The 18998-nt window shown below is 38.7% G+C and overlaps 1 protein-coding gene across 1 annotated transcript in view; it reads left to right on the top strand.

Moving 5' to 3' along the window:
- Positions 1-10608, top strand: part of LOC127452222 (serine/threonine-protein kinase WNK4-like) — an 89170-nt gene extending 78562 nt beyond the window's left edge. Inside the window, exons 14-20 of the mRNA XM_051717564.1 lie at positions 241-369; positions 2807-3732; positions 4531-4633; positions 5404-5965; positions 6825-7030; positions 8610-8704; positions 8857-10608. Coding sequence (XP_051573524.1) covers positions 241-369; positions 2807-3732; positions 4531-4633; positions 5404-5965; positions 6825-7030; positions 8610-8704; positions 8857-8859 — 2024 coding nt within the window. The 3' untranslated portion in view covers positions 8860-10608. The remainder of the gene's footprint in view (positions 1-240; positions 370-2806; positions 3733-4530; positions 4634-5403; positions 5966-6824; positions 7031-8609; positions 8705-8856) is intronic.
- The last annotated feature ends 8390 nt before the right edge of the window (positions 10609-18998 follow it).

Here is an 18998-nt window from a genome sequence, read left to right as displayed (position 1 = left end):
AATTAAAAAAATCTTCTTAACTGTCATAAAATAGGCTTCATTTTCTTTATGGAAAATTTTTTATTTAGTGTTTTGGTTTGATTTTGGTTTGGTTTTGCTTTGTTTTTTCTTTGGGGGGTGGGGGGGGTGATCAGGAAGTGTTTTTTTAAGCTTCGCCTTCAGAATTATTTTTTGTGTGGGTTACTTAATTTTTTTAGTCTTGAATTTTACTATAAATGTATTTGTGTGTTTATCATATAGATTATGCTGCTGCTAGTATAGGTCAGCTGACCCGGGGTTCCTCTCCTACACTCAGCGCAGACTTTTATGTCGACCCTGATGCTGTTCCACAGGTTCGCCCCCTGCGCTCACAATCCTTTCACACCACAGGTACTGTACTTCATTTCTTTTTCAACCTCAGATATCACAAAACACTTTCAGATCATTATTTCTGCCCATCTAGTCATTTGTCAGTTTTAGCACATTTCTAAGTCTTTTCTAATCAGAATTATTGTTTTAGTCCGACTGAAATCAAACTTTAAAAGTGCATAAAGTAAACGTACTGTTACATCAGCTTACAGTGTCAAAGCAAATCAGCTTTGGTCTCTTCAGGCAATGAGAGCTATGTTCTGTCACATCAGCACAGTGTGCACCCTTATGGGACATTCAGTGTTTAAGTAGCATCATAATGAACATTGTCTCTTTCTCTCTCTTTTATCCGGTTTATTTAGCTGATGTCATTGTCCCTGAGAGCATTTTTCTCCTGTCTATTTATCTTTGTAAGCAGTAATAATCCTGGAGCAAACTTGGTCTTGCGTATCTCACTCTACACTTCCACAAGCACTGCGATTGGTTTTCTAAACACCCATCCCCATGGAGACCAGGCTTTACCACCAGTGTCATTGTTGACGCGTCTCAGGATATGCTTTTGACACCCGCTGATTCAAATTGGACAAGTATATTTCATTACCTGAGAGAAAAAACCACACACATTGCACAGCCTGCGTACACCATATAAAAGCTCTATTTAAAGATAAGCAGACACTGCTTTCTTTTCTTTAAAAAAACAGTGACAAATTAATTTCGCTACCATGGCTGCACAGGAAGTAGAAGATTGGCACAGGACGTTTGACAAGAGCTCAAAATGTGGTGTTTATGGAGCCTTTTCAAATGTTCTCATGTCACAGACTCGTTAAGCCTGACATTGACAGGTCAAAGAAGAACATTTTTCGTTCTCCTTTTTTTACTTCTCAGTTGAACATTAAAATTGATTTGCTTTTAGCATATGTTCACAATGACTGAGATTTGCAGTGACACAGAAACCAGTGAGGAGACTACCAGTGGGAGTGAAGACAGTAGAGCTCACGCGATCTGCCTCCTATTCCTGCTGGAAAATCCAGCTGAAACCAGCCTAAGGGGTTGTAAAGACTGAACGTGCTAAAAAAAACTAGATGCAGCGCAACAAATGGAACAGAATGCAGGTGTCTTGAGACGTGCTTATAACAGCTGAAGTTGTTTTTAACTTAGCATCTAAAGAAGGTGGCACTCCTGAACAAGATGCTTTAAAAAAAGCAAGACCTGGCATAACAATCAAAGACGTTACATATAAAAACAACTGCGAAACAGCACAGATAAACTCAAAAAAAAATTCCCTATGAATGGCCCCTAAAGATTATTTGCTTGTCTTTGCTGGCTGACAGGTGGCCAAAACCACTCTAAAACCAATTAAAAGATCAGCCTTGACCAGGATGGGAGACCAGCTAAACCAGCAAACCAGCTAAAGCTGGTTTAAGGTTTTTCTTTTTTTTTTTTTTTGCAGGGTTGGAACATGGTAGCTGATTTCTAGCTGGTCAAAGCTGATCATTATCTTGTCCAAAATGGTAGGCCATCTTGGAACAGCAACAAACCAGCTTCAGGTGCTGTTTTTGGAACATGGTGGTTGGTCAACCAACTAATGGCCAGCTTTGACAAGCTAATGGCCACCTTAGACCAACTATAAAGCTGGTCTCCCAGCCTGACCAACTGACAAGCACCCAAAACCTCTCTTAAACCAATAAAAAAAAACAGCAAACCAGCTTAGACTGATTTAAGATGTTTTTTCAGCAGGGTTGGAACATAGTAACTGGTTTCTAGCTGTTGTAAGCTAGTCATTAGCTTTTCCAAGCTGGAAGGCCATATTGGACCAGGAGTAGGGTGGTCAAGTTGGTTAATGGAACACACTGATTGTTCAACCAGCAAATAACCAGCTTGGACCAGCTTAAGACCAACTTAGATGAGCTTAGACCAGCTTAGACTAACTAAAAACCAGCTACCATTTTACAAAACACAGCTACCAGCTTTAGCTTAATTTTACAGCAGTTTCGTACTATGGACCTGTAGGAATGCCTATTAGCAACCAACAGTACATCTATGTGGCATGGGGGGCGTGGTCATGTGTCGGTCTGCGGGAGAGGGAGAGCGGTAAGGCTTGTCACCTGGGTTGTAATTATCTCTAACACCTGTCTCTCATTATAGTGATGGCTGAGGGAGACCTGAAAAGGCTCGCCAGAGCATCAGAGAGAGGAGAGAGTGACCTACAATCACAAACAGCTGATAGTGCTTTCCTTTGTTTATTATTTATTTTTGTTCCGACGGTTACCGTCGATTGTGTGTGTGAAGCTCAAAGTTAAAAGACTGACCTTGAACCTGCTTCGCTGTCTCCTGACTCCTCCATTGCCCATGAACCTAGATCCTTTAAAATCTACTTGACTGCATCGATTTAATTGTTGCTTTGCATGTGTATTTAGCTTAACACAGTTTCTCTCCCTTTCTTTCTCCTTTCCTTCAGGTTCCTCACAGACCTACCAGTCGTCTGCCCCCAAATACCCACAATACTCCCACCCTGATGTTCTGCCACATCTCCTACCAAACCAGATGTCTGCCATGCCGCCTCAGTTCGCGCATTACATTCATGGCAGCCACTACCCCTATCCCTACTCCATGGATCAAGCCACCCTCAAGAACTCCCTCAACCCAAGTCCTCTCACCCGCGTCCCCAGCAACCCAAACTTCTCCTCCTCTTCATCCTCCTCCTCTGTTGTTTCTCCAGTTCAGCAGTGTGTTGAAATGGCTTCTCAGACAGAAAGCAACAATTTTTCCCTTCCAGTTGAAGTTCAAACTGGCCAGCAAGCTGCAGGCATGTGGCCACCTCCTTCCCAGCAGCCCCTAATTTCTCTGGCCAATGTTCTTTCTCTGGCTATGAACTTTGCACATTATATACCAGCTGGACCCATGCCGAACCACATACCTCAAGGTTTCCACCCCCAAATGGCCCCTCAACCAGGTTATGGGCCTATGTATGTGCCCCAACAAGCAAGCATGGCCAATCCTGATGCTCCATACCACCAGGATGTGCTGGCAGGGCAATATATGGACATGTACCAATATTCTGATGCCCTTATGCAGATTCCGACACCAATTCCCAAGCCCCAGGAGGTCAGCCAAACAACAGGTCCAACCGGGCATGTTCTCCCACCAGGGAAGATGAAAACAAGCATGAATTCTCTCATTTCAGACATGGCTGCTGGGACTAAACAGCCCATTCCCACAAACACAACCTTTTCTCTGGGGTCCCAAAGTAGCCCACAGCTGGACCGACAATGTAGCCCCACAGGGCAACTTAGAGAGCGGGCGGACAGCTCAGCATCGAGCTCCTACACGACATCCAGCACCAGCTCACCAGCTTCCTCCACATCCCCTAGTCCGCAAAACACAGTGAGTGTTTAGAACAATACACAACTCTTTATCTGAAAGGAATAATTTACCCAAAAAGAAGATTGTCATTTACTGACCCCCATGTTGTTTCAAACTTATGTCAATCTTTATCCTGTGGAACACAAAATGAGATGTTAGGCAGAATGTTTATTGTATTTTGTCACTTTTATTGTATAGAAAAAAATATTAAATGAAAGTGAATGGTGACTGAGGCTCACATTCTGCCTAGAATCTCCTGTTGTGTTTCATGTAAGAAACAAAATCATACCCTTGAAAGCCTTTTAAAGCTCAACCTGTTCATCTAAAGATGATTACAGTTTAAACACCCACACCAGAAGTATTTCTGTCAATATAAATATAATAGTATATTGGTAGTAGTGGTCGAGCAATATGTTTTTTTCCAATGGCCGATATTGATGCCGGTATTACAAGGACAGGATGGTTTAAATATATAAATATTTGAAAAAAGTAAAAATATGCATTATCCATTCACAAGTTTGTTGGTAGATTTTGTAACTGACTCAAGGGCCAATACAATAATCACAAAATGGCCAAATGTCTGCCAATTGATCGTCCTGACTGATCCGTCAATCACTAAATACTGTGGATCGGTAGGAACATATCATTCACCTAAGCAATATGTATGTATCTTAGTCCAACCTCTTTTGAGCATGTTCTAAATATTTGATTGACACTGGATCACTGAGTGGAACATGGGTATTGTCTGTCACTACATGTCTCAAAGCAACTCTAGAAGTCTGGGGTTTACACTTTAATTGTTTTCAACTTGTTTTAAAGGTGTCCTCACCCAATCCAAGATCCTACCCCAGTCTTACAATGTCTCTTGCAGTGACTGAGACAGCCAGTTCAGCCAAATCCAGACTCTCACCTATATCTGAAGGTGAGTTATGGCCCTATCTCTCTCCATCTCTAAAATACACACACCCATTAACATGTTTACACCCCATGTCCTCTTATACACAAATACAGGCACATGAAGCCCACACATCCAAGTATGAATATTTACACACACAATCATGCCCATTCATGTAAACAGACACTAATGTACACATTGTACTCTGAACTCCTAATGTAAGCATCTTTATACTGTCTGAAATGATTGACTACCTCTGTATGTAATTCTGCCATCACAGCTAAATTATTTAATGGGGAAATCACATATCTGCTTATGATAGAATGCTGATTGTAAAAGTGTAATTTCTGTAACGGTATTCTTCTGTCCCTTCAAATCAGTTGCCAGAATTTCAAAGATTGTTGCATAATATAAAGTAGCTCTGGAAAGCTAAGAGTTGAATAGAAAATACACAGCTGCCATCTATTGACTGAAAGAGCTCACTGCAAACACATTTTTCTGGCAGGTTAAGCTGATTTGTTTTGTTGAATTTAACATCAAATGGCTTTCACAACCCATTTTACTTCTGTAATGTGACATATTACCAAGTGAAACAGGATTTTTAATTAGAAAAGAAAATGTAGGGTTGGACTTGAGTTTCTGCATTGGGAATTTGATAAAACTGGAAATAAAATTTGAAAAATAATTGATTCTATCCATTGGATAACCATTCCAAAAAGTCATGCTATTCTAGTTTATGCCTTAACATTTCCACTGTCCTTGTAATCTATACCTTTCTTCTGTCTCCTTGTATGCAGAGAAAAAGTCTATTGTCACGGTGGGACGATTCCAAATCAGTCCGAGCAAAGACATTTCCATTTCCATTCCCAGCCCAACCCCCAGCATCACACCCACTCCTACCCCGACGCCCACGCCTACATCCACGCCCACCCAAACCTGCCCCATAATGCTTCCCCCAGCCACACCCTCTTCACACAACAGCCAGTCAGAGAGCAGCACAGATGTGCATGCAGAATCTGAAAGTAGCCCCAGCTCTCTGATTGAACCACTTACCAAACCACCTAGCGAGACTTTGCCTAACTCAGACAACACCCCCATGTGGATTGGAGAAAATAAAGTGACAGACAGTAAATTTGTGGAACCAGAGGAGGGGTGTGGAGTTGAGGAGGAGGAGGAGGAGGAGTCAGAAATGAGGCGGAGAAGGATAAGTGTGATAAGTAACGGTACGGTCGGGAGTCCTCAGTTCAATCGAAATCAGTCGTGGATGAGCTACACTCGCAGCATGTCATACGCTAGCAGCGACGAGACGGAAAGCGAAGATGAGGACATGTATGAGGAACTACAGGAGCTCCGAGAGAGGTGAGCCTTTAGTATGGTTAATGGCTTGTTTGGACTTGTGCTGCCTGTGTCACTTTCATCTTACTGTACAGTTACTATAAATCAGGACGGTAAACCACATATTCAGTTTTGAGGGGTACAAGTGTAATCATTTAAGAGCTGGACAAATGCAGTCGACCATTAATTTTAATATTTTGGGGTGCATCCCCCTCAATGTCTAAGGTGATTACTGTAAACTATTGAATATTTTACGGAGAGCTTTGTCAAATTCTAGCAGTCTGTCTGAACATAAACCTTGGTATGCAGTTAATCACTATGTCTAGTTACAGACTTCTATTCAAGGTTTTCCTTTTAATTTTAATCCTAAACAGTTTTTGGGTCTAACATGTCCTAACATGCATCCTTTCATGGATTGCTGAATGAGCTCACCTAAGGATTCAATTTCATGAGCAGCATTGTTTCAGAGTGATTCTGGACTATGATTTTTCATTTTGCATTCATGTGCATCTTTTCACTTAGGAAACACTTTCTTACATTTACACTAACAAATTTGGCAAATTATTTTTACTTCATGTAGCCTTATTTTATCAGTTCTTATGTTCACTGGGACATGAACCCATGATCTTAGTATTGTTAGCACTAGTTCTTCCAGTTACAAGAACACCACTTCTTTCAAAAGAAGGTGTACATCATATAAATTTAATTCAGCTCAGTTCAATTTTATTCTATTTGTATAGTGATTTTTCATATGCATGTAGTTCCAAAGCAGCTTTACAATAAATAGTACTTTACAAACCCCAAGTAAGCCAAAGGCATCAGTGGGAAGGGGGAAAAACTCCCTAATAACCTGTTCCTCACCATCTTTCTCTTTCTTTCTCAGACATTTGTCAGAGGTTCAGGCTCTACAGGCCTCTCAGAAGCGAGAGATCGAGGAGCTCTATGAGCGGATGGGTAAAGTGCCTCCTCCCGGAATAGTGTCCCCAGCGGCCATGTTGTCCAGTCGTCAACGGCGTCTGTCTAAGAGTGGAGGGTACCCCACTTCTCGACGAAACAGCCTGCAGAGACTGGATATACTGCCTTCTACAGGTACCACATTAGACATTCGAGGCCATTCAGACTGAAAGCATTCTTGTGTTAAAGCTTAACATACCGCAACAAATGGACAGAAATCAAGGGGTCTCGAGACACGTTTGTAAAAGTTGAATTTATTTAAACTTGACATGGCGTTGGAAAAATGTAACACTCCCGTACAAGACGCTGATGGACTCAAATGCATTTGATCTGAACGAAATAGCCTGCAGAAGCTGGATTTACTGCCTGCTACATGTACCAACTTGAGACATCCAAGGTCATTCAGACAGAACACATTTTGTTTAAAAAAGCTAAACATAGTGCAATGAATAGACAGAATGCAGGGGGTCTCGAGACACGTCGTGGGTGGATTTACTTTTTAACCATTGAGGAGCTCTTTTCAACGTGGTGGTGCATTTGCTCTTCATTTTACTAATGAAATTACGAATAAGACTCCTAACGCAAAGACGGGGATGCACTTCAAAATAAAATCCAGCTTTTGCAATTAAAATAATGCAGGTTTAAAAGGACCTTAAACAAAACAAAAAACAAAAAAAATATATATATATTTACATTTATGCATTTGGCAGACGCTTTTATCCAAAGTGACTTACAGTGCCCTGATTACAGGGACAATCCCCCTGGAGCAACCTGGAGTTAAGTGCCTTGCTCAAGGAAACAATGGTGGTGGCTGTGGGGATTGAACCAACAACCATCTGCTTACCAGTTCAGTGCTTTAGTCCACTATGCCACCACCACTCCGAGCCACCACTCCCCCATATATATTCAAACACAAATAATAACATTTTATTACAACCAATTGCTCATTTAAAATTTGTTTTAACTTGAAATGGCATTGGAAAAACATGACCCTCCTGCGTGAGATGCTGACAGACTCAAAATGTGTTCAGTCTGAACGGCTCTTTATAAACCTGCAATACATTTTTACAGTTAGTGAGGGCAAGGTGTACTGTTGCACATTTTAAACAGTTTCTGTAAGGGAACTTTGATGACAAACTTCTGCAACTGTATGTTGTCTCTGTAGTCACATGTCTAATACCAAATTAGCAATTTAGCATGATTACTCAAGGATAAGGTATTGGAGTGATGGCTGCTGGAAATGGGACCTGTCTAGATTTGATCAAAAATGACTTTTTTAAATAGTGATGGTGCTGTTTTTTACATCAGTAATGTTCTGACTATACTTTGTGATCAGTTGAATGCCACTTTGGGGAATTTAAGTATCAAATTCCTTCTGAAACGGCAAAATCTGTACATTATTCCAAACTTTTTGCCGCCAGTATATATTAATATAATACTTATTACAGTATATATATTAATACTGCACTGTAACTGTTAGGTCTGTGAGCCACCTACTGACAACTGTGTCCCCCCCACTTTTAAAATGACTGCTACACCCCTGCATAAAAGGGTAAAAACAAAGTTGTTAAAAAGTGCAGTTTTCAATGGGTAACAGAATACAGCACCAATTAAGTAGTAGAAGTGGCACATACAAATAGTAGAAACAAAGTTTCGGACTCATAAATGATGACAATGCTTGCAGATGAATGTAATTTCCACGAACGTTCCACAGGTATAATGCGGAGGAACTCAGTGAGTGGCAGCAGCAGTGGCTCACAGGAGAGGACCAGTAAAGGAGTAACATTTGCCTCTGATTATGCCAGAATTGTGAGTTTACATTCTCTTTATTAGTTTTATTTATTCATTTTTGCACCGTTAGAATTTTTCCACACTTGCTAATATACATTTCATATTGCACTTATTTTGTCTTTAAAGGGGAATGGCACATGCGCTGACCTTTTGTTTTATCTTTTCCACAGTGATTTCTTTAGCTTAGCAACTCTGTGGCCCTCTTCCTGCCTTCCTAATGCAAATCAAGTGACATCAACGTTTCCTCGTGGATGAAATGGCTCGCAAAAGCCAATGAGTGTGAATATGTCTTAGCACTATCAAATCAAGAGTGTGTACCATGTGAATATTTCAGATTTTAACCAATTGTATACCTCTGCTCAGTATTCTAAGATGGACTTGCTTGCCTAGTATGCTTTTTGAAGAGACTGTGTGAATGTAAGTGCCAGCTTTTATGTTTAGAAATACCATGATGCTGATCTCATCACAGATTTAAAGGAGAATTGCTCTCTCATTTGCAGATATAGCGCCCCCTGTGGTTATATAACTGAGTTTTGAGTTTTCACCTGTTTAGCTGTTCATGTGGTTGTTCTTTTCTCTATAATTTCTCTGTTTGCTTCAATAATAGATGCATTTAAAATTCTGATAATTATGATTCCAAGTTCAATGCAGTCATTAACACAATTAATTTTTACTCAAGCTGCAATGCAAAACAAAGAATATAGTCCGTTGGTCCATCAGTTTTGACTTTTAGCCTTAAATGTAGATATTATTTTATGTCAAACAGTATCATGTGTATATTTAGACAAATTGTAAAAATGTCAATCATCTTAAATATTTTGCACACACAATTATTGCACAAAATCGATTTGTAAAATGGCTCCCGTAAGCTGTTGTATTGTCACTGATTTTATCCCCATTTATTATTTCTGATGCCTTAATTTTTTTCTAAAATGATTTACCCGGTGTGCATATACACGTCATAAAAATAACAATGCTGGATGCAACAAAGCCTTTCATTGATATTTAGAGCTAAAACTATGTAGGTACTAAGTGGTTTGCTTTTTTTGCTATGACATCATAATGAGCATATTTAAATAAGCATATTTAAATTGCTTAGCAATCAGATCCTGTTTAGAGGTAACAATCTATTCAAAGTATCTGAAACAAACTGAGTTATCAGAACAAATAATTCAGGTGACAATCACTGAAATATATCTGCCTACATTTTGTTAAATACCCAACCGTACTGCCATTTTTTTTATTTTATTTTTTCATAAATTGTAGCTCTAAATCAGTTTTAACTATAGAATTTAGTTTCAATATAACATATCATTCCTCCCAATGTCAAAATCTAACACTAGGTGGAATTTCACTTTATGTAATTGCCTTTCACCTTCTGACTGCCACATTTTTTTATTTATTTTAAATTCTTCTGTCTTAACAATGCATCTACTGTTATTTGAATCCTAGTGAAATGTGAAATTAATATATTAATTCTTTAATTTGGCTTTTGTAATTGTTTGCTTAATTAAAAGAAGAAAAAAACTGACACAACACAATGCATTTTTTTGCAAGGCACTTGCCATAGATGCTATAGATGGTCTGTATATAATAACAGTGATGAATTGCAGCATGTGAAATCTTAGTTCATATGCTTAGGCCAATGCAGCAATGTTACATATATGTTAAGAGAAAAATTAATATACCTTAAGTCACAACTGAGAAACTGTGAAGTTTGAATAATAGTTGCCTTAAAGTTTTTGCATTTGATGGGACAGCAGGTGTGTTTTTCTGAATACCCAAGAGAAGATTTATACATGTATATATTAAGATAAAAATAAAAGCTGTATTATATTATGCAAGAAAAAAAAAATAACAACATTGTACTGCCATGCAGATTGTGCCTTTTTTTTTTTTTTTTTTTTTTACATTTAACTCTGATTCTTGGATGATTATATAATTGTTGTAAATATACAAATAAATAATTATTCACAAGAAAATTTGAAATGTTTTTCTTTATTTCACATAACCTTTAGTTTCTCCAGATTCTAAAGCTTTCTGTTTATTTCCAGGTTTAAATGACAATCCAAACCAGGTTGTTGTTATTCCACATATCTTTCAGTATGTCTTTCGCCTCATCTCATTTGTTTGCATCCAGCTGTTTATTTATTTATTTTTTTTACAGAACAGGAATGTTCTACTCTGCATTGAGCAGCTGTTATTCATAGCCTCATGAATTCCCCAGATAGATCCTGGGCTCAGTCTCAGGTTTAACTATGTCCAAAAGCATCATCTGTACTGACCCCATTCCATTTGTGTGATGAATTCTAAGATATTTCTAGCACTTACTGTTCCTGCATCAGGTCATTCGGGTCATTAATACATTGTATAGCTTACACATATTTATATTTGCAAGACAAGCTAAAGATTTGCACCTCCACTCAAAAACTACAGAACATCAGGGACTGATTGATTGTTGCTATTCTTTCTCTGTTTAATTATGCTTTTTGACATTAGCATGGGGGGATGCTGGCCATAAAATTATGTAATGTCTTGAATATGTCATTGTTTGGCAATAAGACTTCTTGCTCCTCTGTTTATGGTTTTAAACTTCATTATGACTTCATAAGTTAAAAAGTCATTTTGGCCAAATAAACAACCATAAAGAAGAAAAATGTATGCTTTTTCTATATAATAAGCAGAAAGGAGTGCTTGAGGATAATAAAGGCTCCTTTTAGTATATTGTTGCGTCAGCATAGAAAAAATGGGTTGTAAATAAGCATCTGTACAGAACAATATCTCTACACCAGCAGAGGTCAGTAAATACTCTCTTACCAGCTCCTGGTACACGAATGGGCAGATGTATTATTTGTTCAAACTATCTGTAAAAAACAGTGTAATAATATGTGACATTAAAATTAGTGTGTTGCAAATCATAGTATGTTGAAAACATTCTATCTAGCTATCTAGACACAATTTTATGACATGGTAGTATTGGCATCCCAATATTGGCACACTAACATAATACTTACTCATTGTACTTTCACCGGCAAAGTACATATTTTAAGAGCATAGTACAAGTGTATGATTTGGGCCAATGTCTTTGCTAACATGTTAATAATTATACACCACAACAGATGCTGTTTTATACAGCTTCTCTGCAAACTAGTTTTGCATACACTCTAGATAATTTGGCACAATTTTGGCAATAATTTGGCATCCATACATTTAGGGTGGCAGGTCCAGAGTGAGAGTGTATCAACATATTTTATATACATTACTATTCTATTAGTAATATATAAAAAAGTTATGTATGTGTCACCGGTCCTGATCACTCTGCCCCGAGTGGGATTCGAACCTATAAAAACCATGGTCTCTAGCCTTGGTCGCTATTGCATCTTTTAAGGTCAGGAGACTGAGGTTTCACATATCAGCTGGCTACTGCTACATATGGTTATTTCATTGTATGAAGGAATATGCAAAAACAAAGTGAATGGTGAGGCTGTCAGTCCATAGCATATGTTTAACATCTCTATTTGTGTTCCACAGTGAAAAAAAGTCATATTTGGAGCAACATTATTTTACTTTAAATATCACTTTAAGAGGTTTTTTTTCATCCATTCTTTTCATATTTCCTCATTTGTTACTAATTCAAATTAATTAAAGGGATAGTTCACCCAAAAAATTAAAATTCACTCATTGTTTACTCACCCTCATGCCGTCCCAGATGTGTATAACTTTCTTTCTTCTGCTGAACACAAGTGAAGGTTTTTAGAAGAATATCTCAGCTCTGTAGGTCCTTACAATGCAAGTGAATGGTGATCTGTCCTTTGAAGCTCCAAAAAGCAGATACAGTCAGCATAAAAGTAATCCATATGACTCCAGTGTTTTAATCCATGTATTCTGAAGCGATTCAGTTGATTTTGGGTGAAAACAGACCAAAATATAACTCATGTTTCAATGAACATCTTGCCATTGCTGTACCTAGGCACTAAAAGGTGCTAGAAAGCATAATCAAGCTTGAAATTATGATCGCCAAGGAGACTGCTGGCAATATGTACAGTGAAAAAGGAATTTTATTTTGGTCTATTCTCACCCAAAACCAACTGGATTGCTTCAGAAGACATCAATTAAACCACTGAAATCTGATGGATTATGTTTATGCTGATTTTATCTGCTTTTTAGACCTTTAAAGGCCTGGTCACATTTACTTTCATTGTATGGACCTACAGAGCTGAGATATTCTTTTAAAAATCTTCGTTTGTGTTCTGCAGAAGAAAGAAAGTCATACATATCTTAGATGGCATGAGGGTTAGTAAATGATGAGAGAATTTTAATTTTGGGTGAACTAACACTTTAAGTCTGTTAATGGCAAAATGGCACCATTTGTCACATCGGCACTAAATGTTGTAGGGCAATCCATACTCAGTCTGTTTTATAGCATTCTGCTCTACAACAGAATACATCTTGAATCTGACAATCTGCCACCCTTAAATGACACATGTGGCCTCATTCTATCCTTTATTGACTCCATGTGGTCACCATGGTAACCCAGAAGTGGCATTTTATAGCTCTGCCACAGGGGGAATTCCTTCTTTTTGGCACAGAATCTCTTCAGGGGGGCTTGCCTCATTTTCGGTTCTTATCAACCAGTAGCTAAGCCGCCTTGTTGCCATACAAGGAGCATCATGTGAGATCTTCCCTAATCAGCTCCACAGATGCTCTCTGATATGCACACCCTTCGTGTGGTATTCATGGAGGGTGTTGTGTTAAAGACACTTTGACAGACCAGCAGTTGATGGGTCATTGTCACAAACGTCAATGAGCAGGTGACCTGTACTGGTGCATTTAGAATTCCCTCAGGTACTCATATGGAGAAAAAAAAATTAATATTATATGCATGAATTCTCTGTTGAAATCCATTTCTAACCTTTTAATATTTAAGATCAAGGGGTCAATCAGTATGGTTTTTCTATGGCAGAAACTTTTACATTTAATTTTCACATTTGGTTGAACAGCCTTGCACATTTTATTACATCCTTGATATATGTATATCAGGGCCATAGACACCATAACCACCATAGACACTGAGGGCGACTCCTCCCCCCTTAATATAATGTAATATGTAATGTGATGTAATTCTGAATATACTGTACATTAATTTAGGATACATACTGCTCTGTTTGTTTTTCTTCCATGCTATTTTGTAGAAAAGATGATTTCCTTTGTATTACCGAGATTTTTGACATAGCAGTCCCACAATATGGAGCTAAAAGGGAGGTTAAGGGGGTTTTATATGATGCTTTGGTGAAGCAGGGTATTATGGCTGAGGGAGATGAGGTTTCAGGTGTTGCCACAGAGGCTGAGGCACCGGAGGTTTTGGCAGATGACCTTGAATATCAGGTGCCTCCTGGTATAGATCCCGGTGGTTCGTCTTCTCCTCAGGGTGACACTTTGGTGGCTGTACGCCTCAAGGAGCTGGAGATAGATCTAAGCAGGCAGGAGTATGAGAACCAAAAGTTACAGCTCCGAGCATATCAGCTCGAGATGGAAAGGATGATCAAGCTGAAAGAGCTGGAGCTGTAGGCGAGCCCTGTCCCTGTTCCAATGCCCCGGAAGTCGATGGCCGGCTCTCCTGCTTCTCTTGTGCCTGTAAGTAGCTCTTCCCTATACCTTTTCCCCGTGTTGCACACCATAAACCTCAGAAGGAGGAGTTTGTTGTTAGTTGGCATATTAATTTAGTGCAGATGTTTCGGGAAAGTGAGGTGGATACATACTTACCAGTGTTGGAGAGAATTGCCACCACTTTACATTGGTCAAAGAACATATGGTCCTTACTACTACAATGCAAGCTTGTTGGTAAAGCACAGAAAGTACTGTATTTTCAGCTCTATCTCTGGAACAGAGTGAAGACTATGACAATGAGTTGGTTCCTGAAGCTTATCGACAACGATTTAGAAAGCATGTAAAATCCACTAGCCAGACATCTGTCGAGTTTGCACGAGAGAAAACTTCTCTGTTTGAAAATTGGTGCACTGCAAGCAAAGTTGACAAATTTGATAAATTAAGGGACTTGTCCTTCTCAAAGAGTTTAAGAACAGCATCCCTGATAAAATTACTCTATATCTGAATGAGCGGAAATTGTCATTTCTGTCTGATGTTGTGATTTTGTCTGATGAATTTGTTCTGACACACAAACAGGTTTTCATATCTCCAAGACGTGATGTCGCTGAACAAAATTCAGCACCAAAAACCACTAGTTTGCCCAAAGTCTTCTGTTTCTGAACCCTGTGAATGCTTTTACCGTCATGAATTTGGTCATCTCATTGCCAAGTGTCCTGCTTTGGAGCGTAAAAGGCAAAACTCCCTGTCGGCATTCAAAAGTGTGGTATTGATTCATACAGAAAGACTTTCTGGTAGTAACACTGGGTAGTAACTGGTAGTAATAACTGCAGTAACAGTCCTTTTCCTCTGTTGATTCTTCATTTGAGCCCTTTGTCACTGAGGGAACTGTGTCATTCTCTGAAAATGACAGTACACAGAAACCTATTCATGTTTTGAGAGATACTGGTTCTGCTTGGTCTTTTATCCTTGGAAGTGTCTTGCCTTTCTCTGACCATTCCTTTTGTGGTTCTGATGTCCTGGTTCAAGGAATTGAGTTGGGTATAGTAAAAGAACCCTTGCATACTGTTTATATAAAAACAGAGGTTATGTCTGGTATGGTAAGAGTAGCTGTATGCCCTGAGATACCTGTTAAGGGGATTTACTTTTTCCTTGGAAATTATTTAGCGGGAGGTAAATTCTTCCCACTGCCAGAAGTTTCTGACACCCCTGAGCTAGATTCACACACAGAGTTAGTGCAACAGTTCCCAGATGTTTTCACAGTCTTTGTGGTGACACGTGCACAAGCTCGTAAGCTCAATGGTGTTGTTGATCTGTCTTATTCTTTTCTGTGTGATACTGGTAAGCCAATTGAAGATGACAATTCTTCTGATTTTGATACATCCCCTAAAACTGTGACTAATGAGGAATGCCAAACTATGATCCTCTGTTGCAGTTTGGAAGAGAACACCTCATTGCTGCTCAGCAGGCAGATGTTTCATTGTCCAAATGTTTTTTCTGAATTGATGGCTAAAGCAGAACTGCCTAAACACTGTGTTGCATATTTCCTAGATGATGATGTTCTCATTGTGGAAATTGACTCCCCCTGATTCATGTCATGAGTGGAACTCTGTCTTTCAGGTAGTAGTTCCTAAGCCTTACAGATCCCAGATCTTAGAGGTTGCCCATGACCATGCATTCTCAAGCCATCTTGGTATCAAGAAAACCTATTACAGAATACTCAAGCATTTTTTTTTTTTTTGGCCTGGTCTGAAATGTGATGTTTCAGCTTACTGTCCCTCATATTATGCTTGCCATTTTTCTGGGAAACCAAATCAGATCATTCATACAGCTCCCCTTCAGCCTATACCTGTGATGGGTGAGCCTTTTGAAATAGTCCTAAAGTACTGTGTTGGCCCTCTAACTAGGTCAAAGTCAGGGCATGTGTATTTGTTAACTCTGATGTTAGCTGCTACCCGTTGTACTGAGGCTATCCCTCTGCATACTCTGAAGGCTCCCACTATTGTTGAGGCTCTTGTTAAGTTTTGTTCAACATTTGGACTTCCCAAGTACATCCAGACAGACCAGGGATCGAATTTCATGTCCAGAGTTTTTGCTAAGCCATGCATCAGCTTCATATCAAACATCAGGTTTCTAGCACCTGCCATCCAGAATCCCAAGGAGCTCTGGAATGATTTCATCAAACATTGAAGACAATGTTGTGTACCTTCTGCTCCAATGAAGGGAAAGACTGGGATGAAAAGATTCCCTTTCTTCTGTTTGCTTTTCGAGACACAGTCCAAGAATCACTTGGATTCAGTCCTGCTGAGTTAGCGTTTGGCCATACTGTCCATGGACCTTTGAAAGTTTTACAGGAGAAATGGCTTTCTCCTGGTCCATCTCAGTCACCTGGTAAGAGTGTGCAAAAATATGTAAGGTCATTACGTGAGCAGCTTCAAAATGCTTGTGAGTTGGCCCGACTTTCTAAACTCTCTTCACAGTCTCGTATGAAGCAAAATTTTGATAAGAAGTATGTATCTCATTCATTCAGGTTGGGGAAGACGAATTGTACTTTTGCTAGTGCCAGGTTCAGCCCTCCGTGCCAAATTTTCTGGACCCTATGTGGTTAGTGCTAAGCTTAGTGATACAGACTATGTGATAGAAACCCCTGACAGGGAACGAAGAACACATGTGTGTGACATTAATAGGTTAAAACCGCTCAACACCAGTTTCATGTACAACAGTAAGAGAAGACTCAGGGTTAGAGTGGGCAAAGAAACAGACATTGGACAACAGATAATTGGAAAAGAGTGTTATGGATCTTAACCCCATTGAGCTTTTGTGGGATCAGCTAGACTGTAAGGTGCGTGAGAAGTGCCTGACAAGACAGCCTCATCTATGGCAAGTGTTACAGGAGTGCTACAGTGAAATGTCACCTGAGTATCTGGACAAACTGACAGCTAGAACGCCAAAGATCTGCAAAGCTGTCATTGCTGCAAGTGGATGATTTTTTGATGAGAACTCTTTGAAGTAGTTTAAGAATTTTTTTTTTTTTTTTCAAATTGTAATAGTAATTTTTCACGTTATTAATGTCCTGACTATACACTGTGATCAATTGAATGCCACTTTGGTGAATAAAAGTACCAATTTCTTCCATAAGAGCAAAATCTGTACATTACTCCAAACTTTTGGCTGCCAGTATATATGTATCTCAGAATATACTGTTATACATCTAAATACATAGTTATAAATCTGAATATATAGTAATACATCTGAATATATGTATAGTTGTCAATCCGATTATATAGTTACAAATCCTGAAAATATAGTTGTAAATCTGAATATATAATTATATGTCTGAATACATAATTATTAATCTGAATATATTGTATATGTATCAGAAATGAACTTTTCTGGGCCTGTGTAGCTCAGCGAGTATTGACGCTGACCACCACCCCTGGAGTCACGAGTTCGAATCCAGGGTGTGCTGAGTGACTCCAGCCAAGTCTCCTAAGCAACCAAATTGGCTCGGTTGCTAGGGAGGGTAGAGTCACATGGGGTAACCTCTTCGTGGTCAAAATTAGTGGTTCTCGCTCTCAATGGGGCACGTGGTAAATTGTGTGTGGATCGCGGAGAGTAGCATGAGCCTCCACATGCAGAGTCTCCGTGGTGTCATGCACAATGAGCCACGTGATAAGATGCATGGATTGACTGTCTCAGAAGTGGAGGCAACTGAGGCTTGTCCTCTGCCACCCGGATTGAGGTGAGTAACCGCGCCACTCCGAGGACATACTAAGTAGTGGGAACTGGGCATTCCAAATTGGGAGAAAAGGGGATAAAAAACTAAATTAAAAAAGTCCTTTTTTTTCTTTTCCTTTTTTATTGCAACATAACATAATAGGAATTATATACAACATTATTTGGTGACAGGTATGACAGAAGGTAAAGGAGTAACAAACAAACAGTGTAAAAATATTCCACAGCCTCTCAATATGTGTGAAAATATAAAGTATTGTAAGTAAGATCTTATTGTGTCCTGTATACAGAGTTCTTATTTGGTTTATTGATCTGATTAAAAAAAAAAAAAAAAAAAAAAAAGGAAAAAGAATAGGAAAACAAAGTTAATAGAAATAAATAAGAAAGATAATAATAATAATAATAATAATAATAATAAATAATAATATTAATAATAATAATAAGTGAAGGAAAGAAAAGAAAAAACAGAGAGAGAGAGAGAGGGGGGGGGTTAACAAGCACTTTATTACTCTATGAAACTTACATCACATTACATTACTGACAAAAAAAGTATTTCTTAAAAAAAAATTACTTTAAAAATTCACAACAAACTGATCATTTTGAACTGTACATAATACCTCATTAATACACTATGCATCACAAAAGAACACCACATTATTTGTAAGTCTATAATAAGCAAATAAAATTTTCAGTCTTGCCTCTACCAAATGTCTAAACATCATATCAGGATCTATTGTAGCAAGTTGTAGACCTTTGTTCTTTCTTGTTTTCCAAATTGCTAGTTTAGCTGTTCCAGTCAAATAATTCAATAAACACATTTTCCTCCTCATTGAAAAAGTGTATTTCATTCCCCCAATAAACACTTTATCAGAAATTTCCTCATTAAATCTCCTAAACCAAGTTTTAAGCAAATTAAAAAGGTCTTGTAATCTGTTACACCTTAAAAACAAATGTTCTAGATCTTCCTGCTCCC

The sequence above is a fragment of the Myxocyprinus asiaticus genome, chromosome 14 (genome assembly GCF_019703515.2).
Source record: "Myxocyprinus asiaticus isolate MX2 ecotype Aquarium Trade chromosome 14, UBuf_Myxa_2, whole genome shotgun sequence".
Lineage (NCBI taxonomy): Eukaryota > Metazoa > Chordata > Actinopteri > Cypriniformes > Catostomidae > Myxocyprinus > Myxocyprinus asiaticus.
This window is presented reverse-complemented; position numbering and strand designations above follow the sequence as displayed.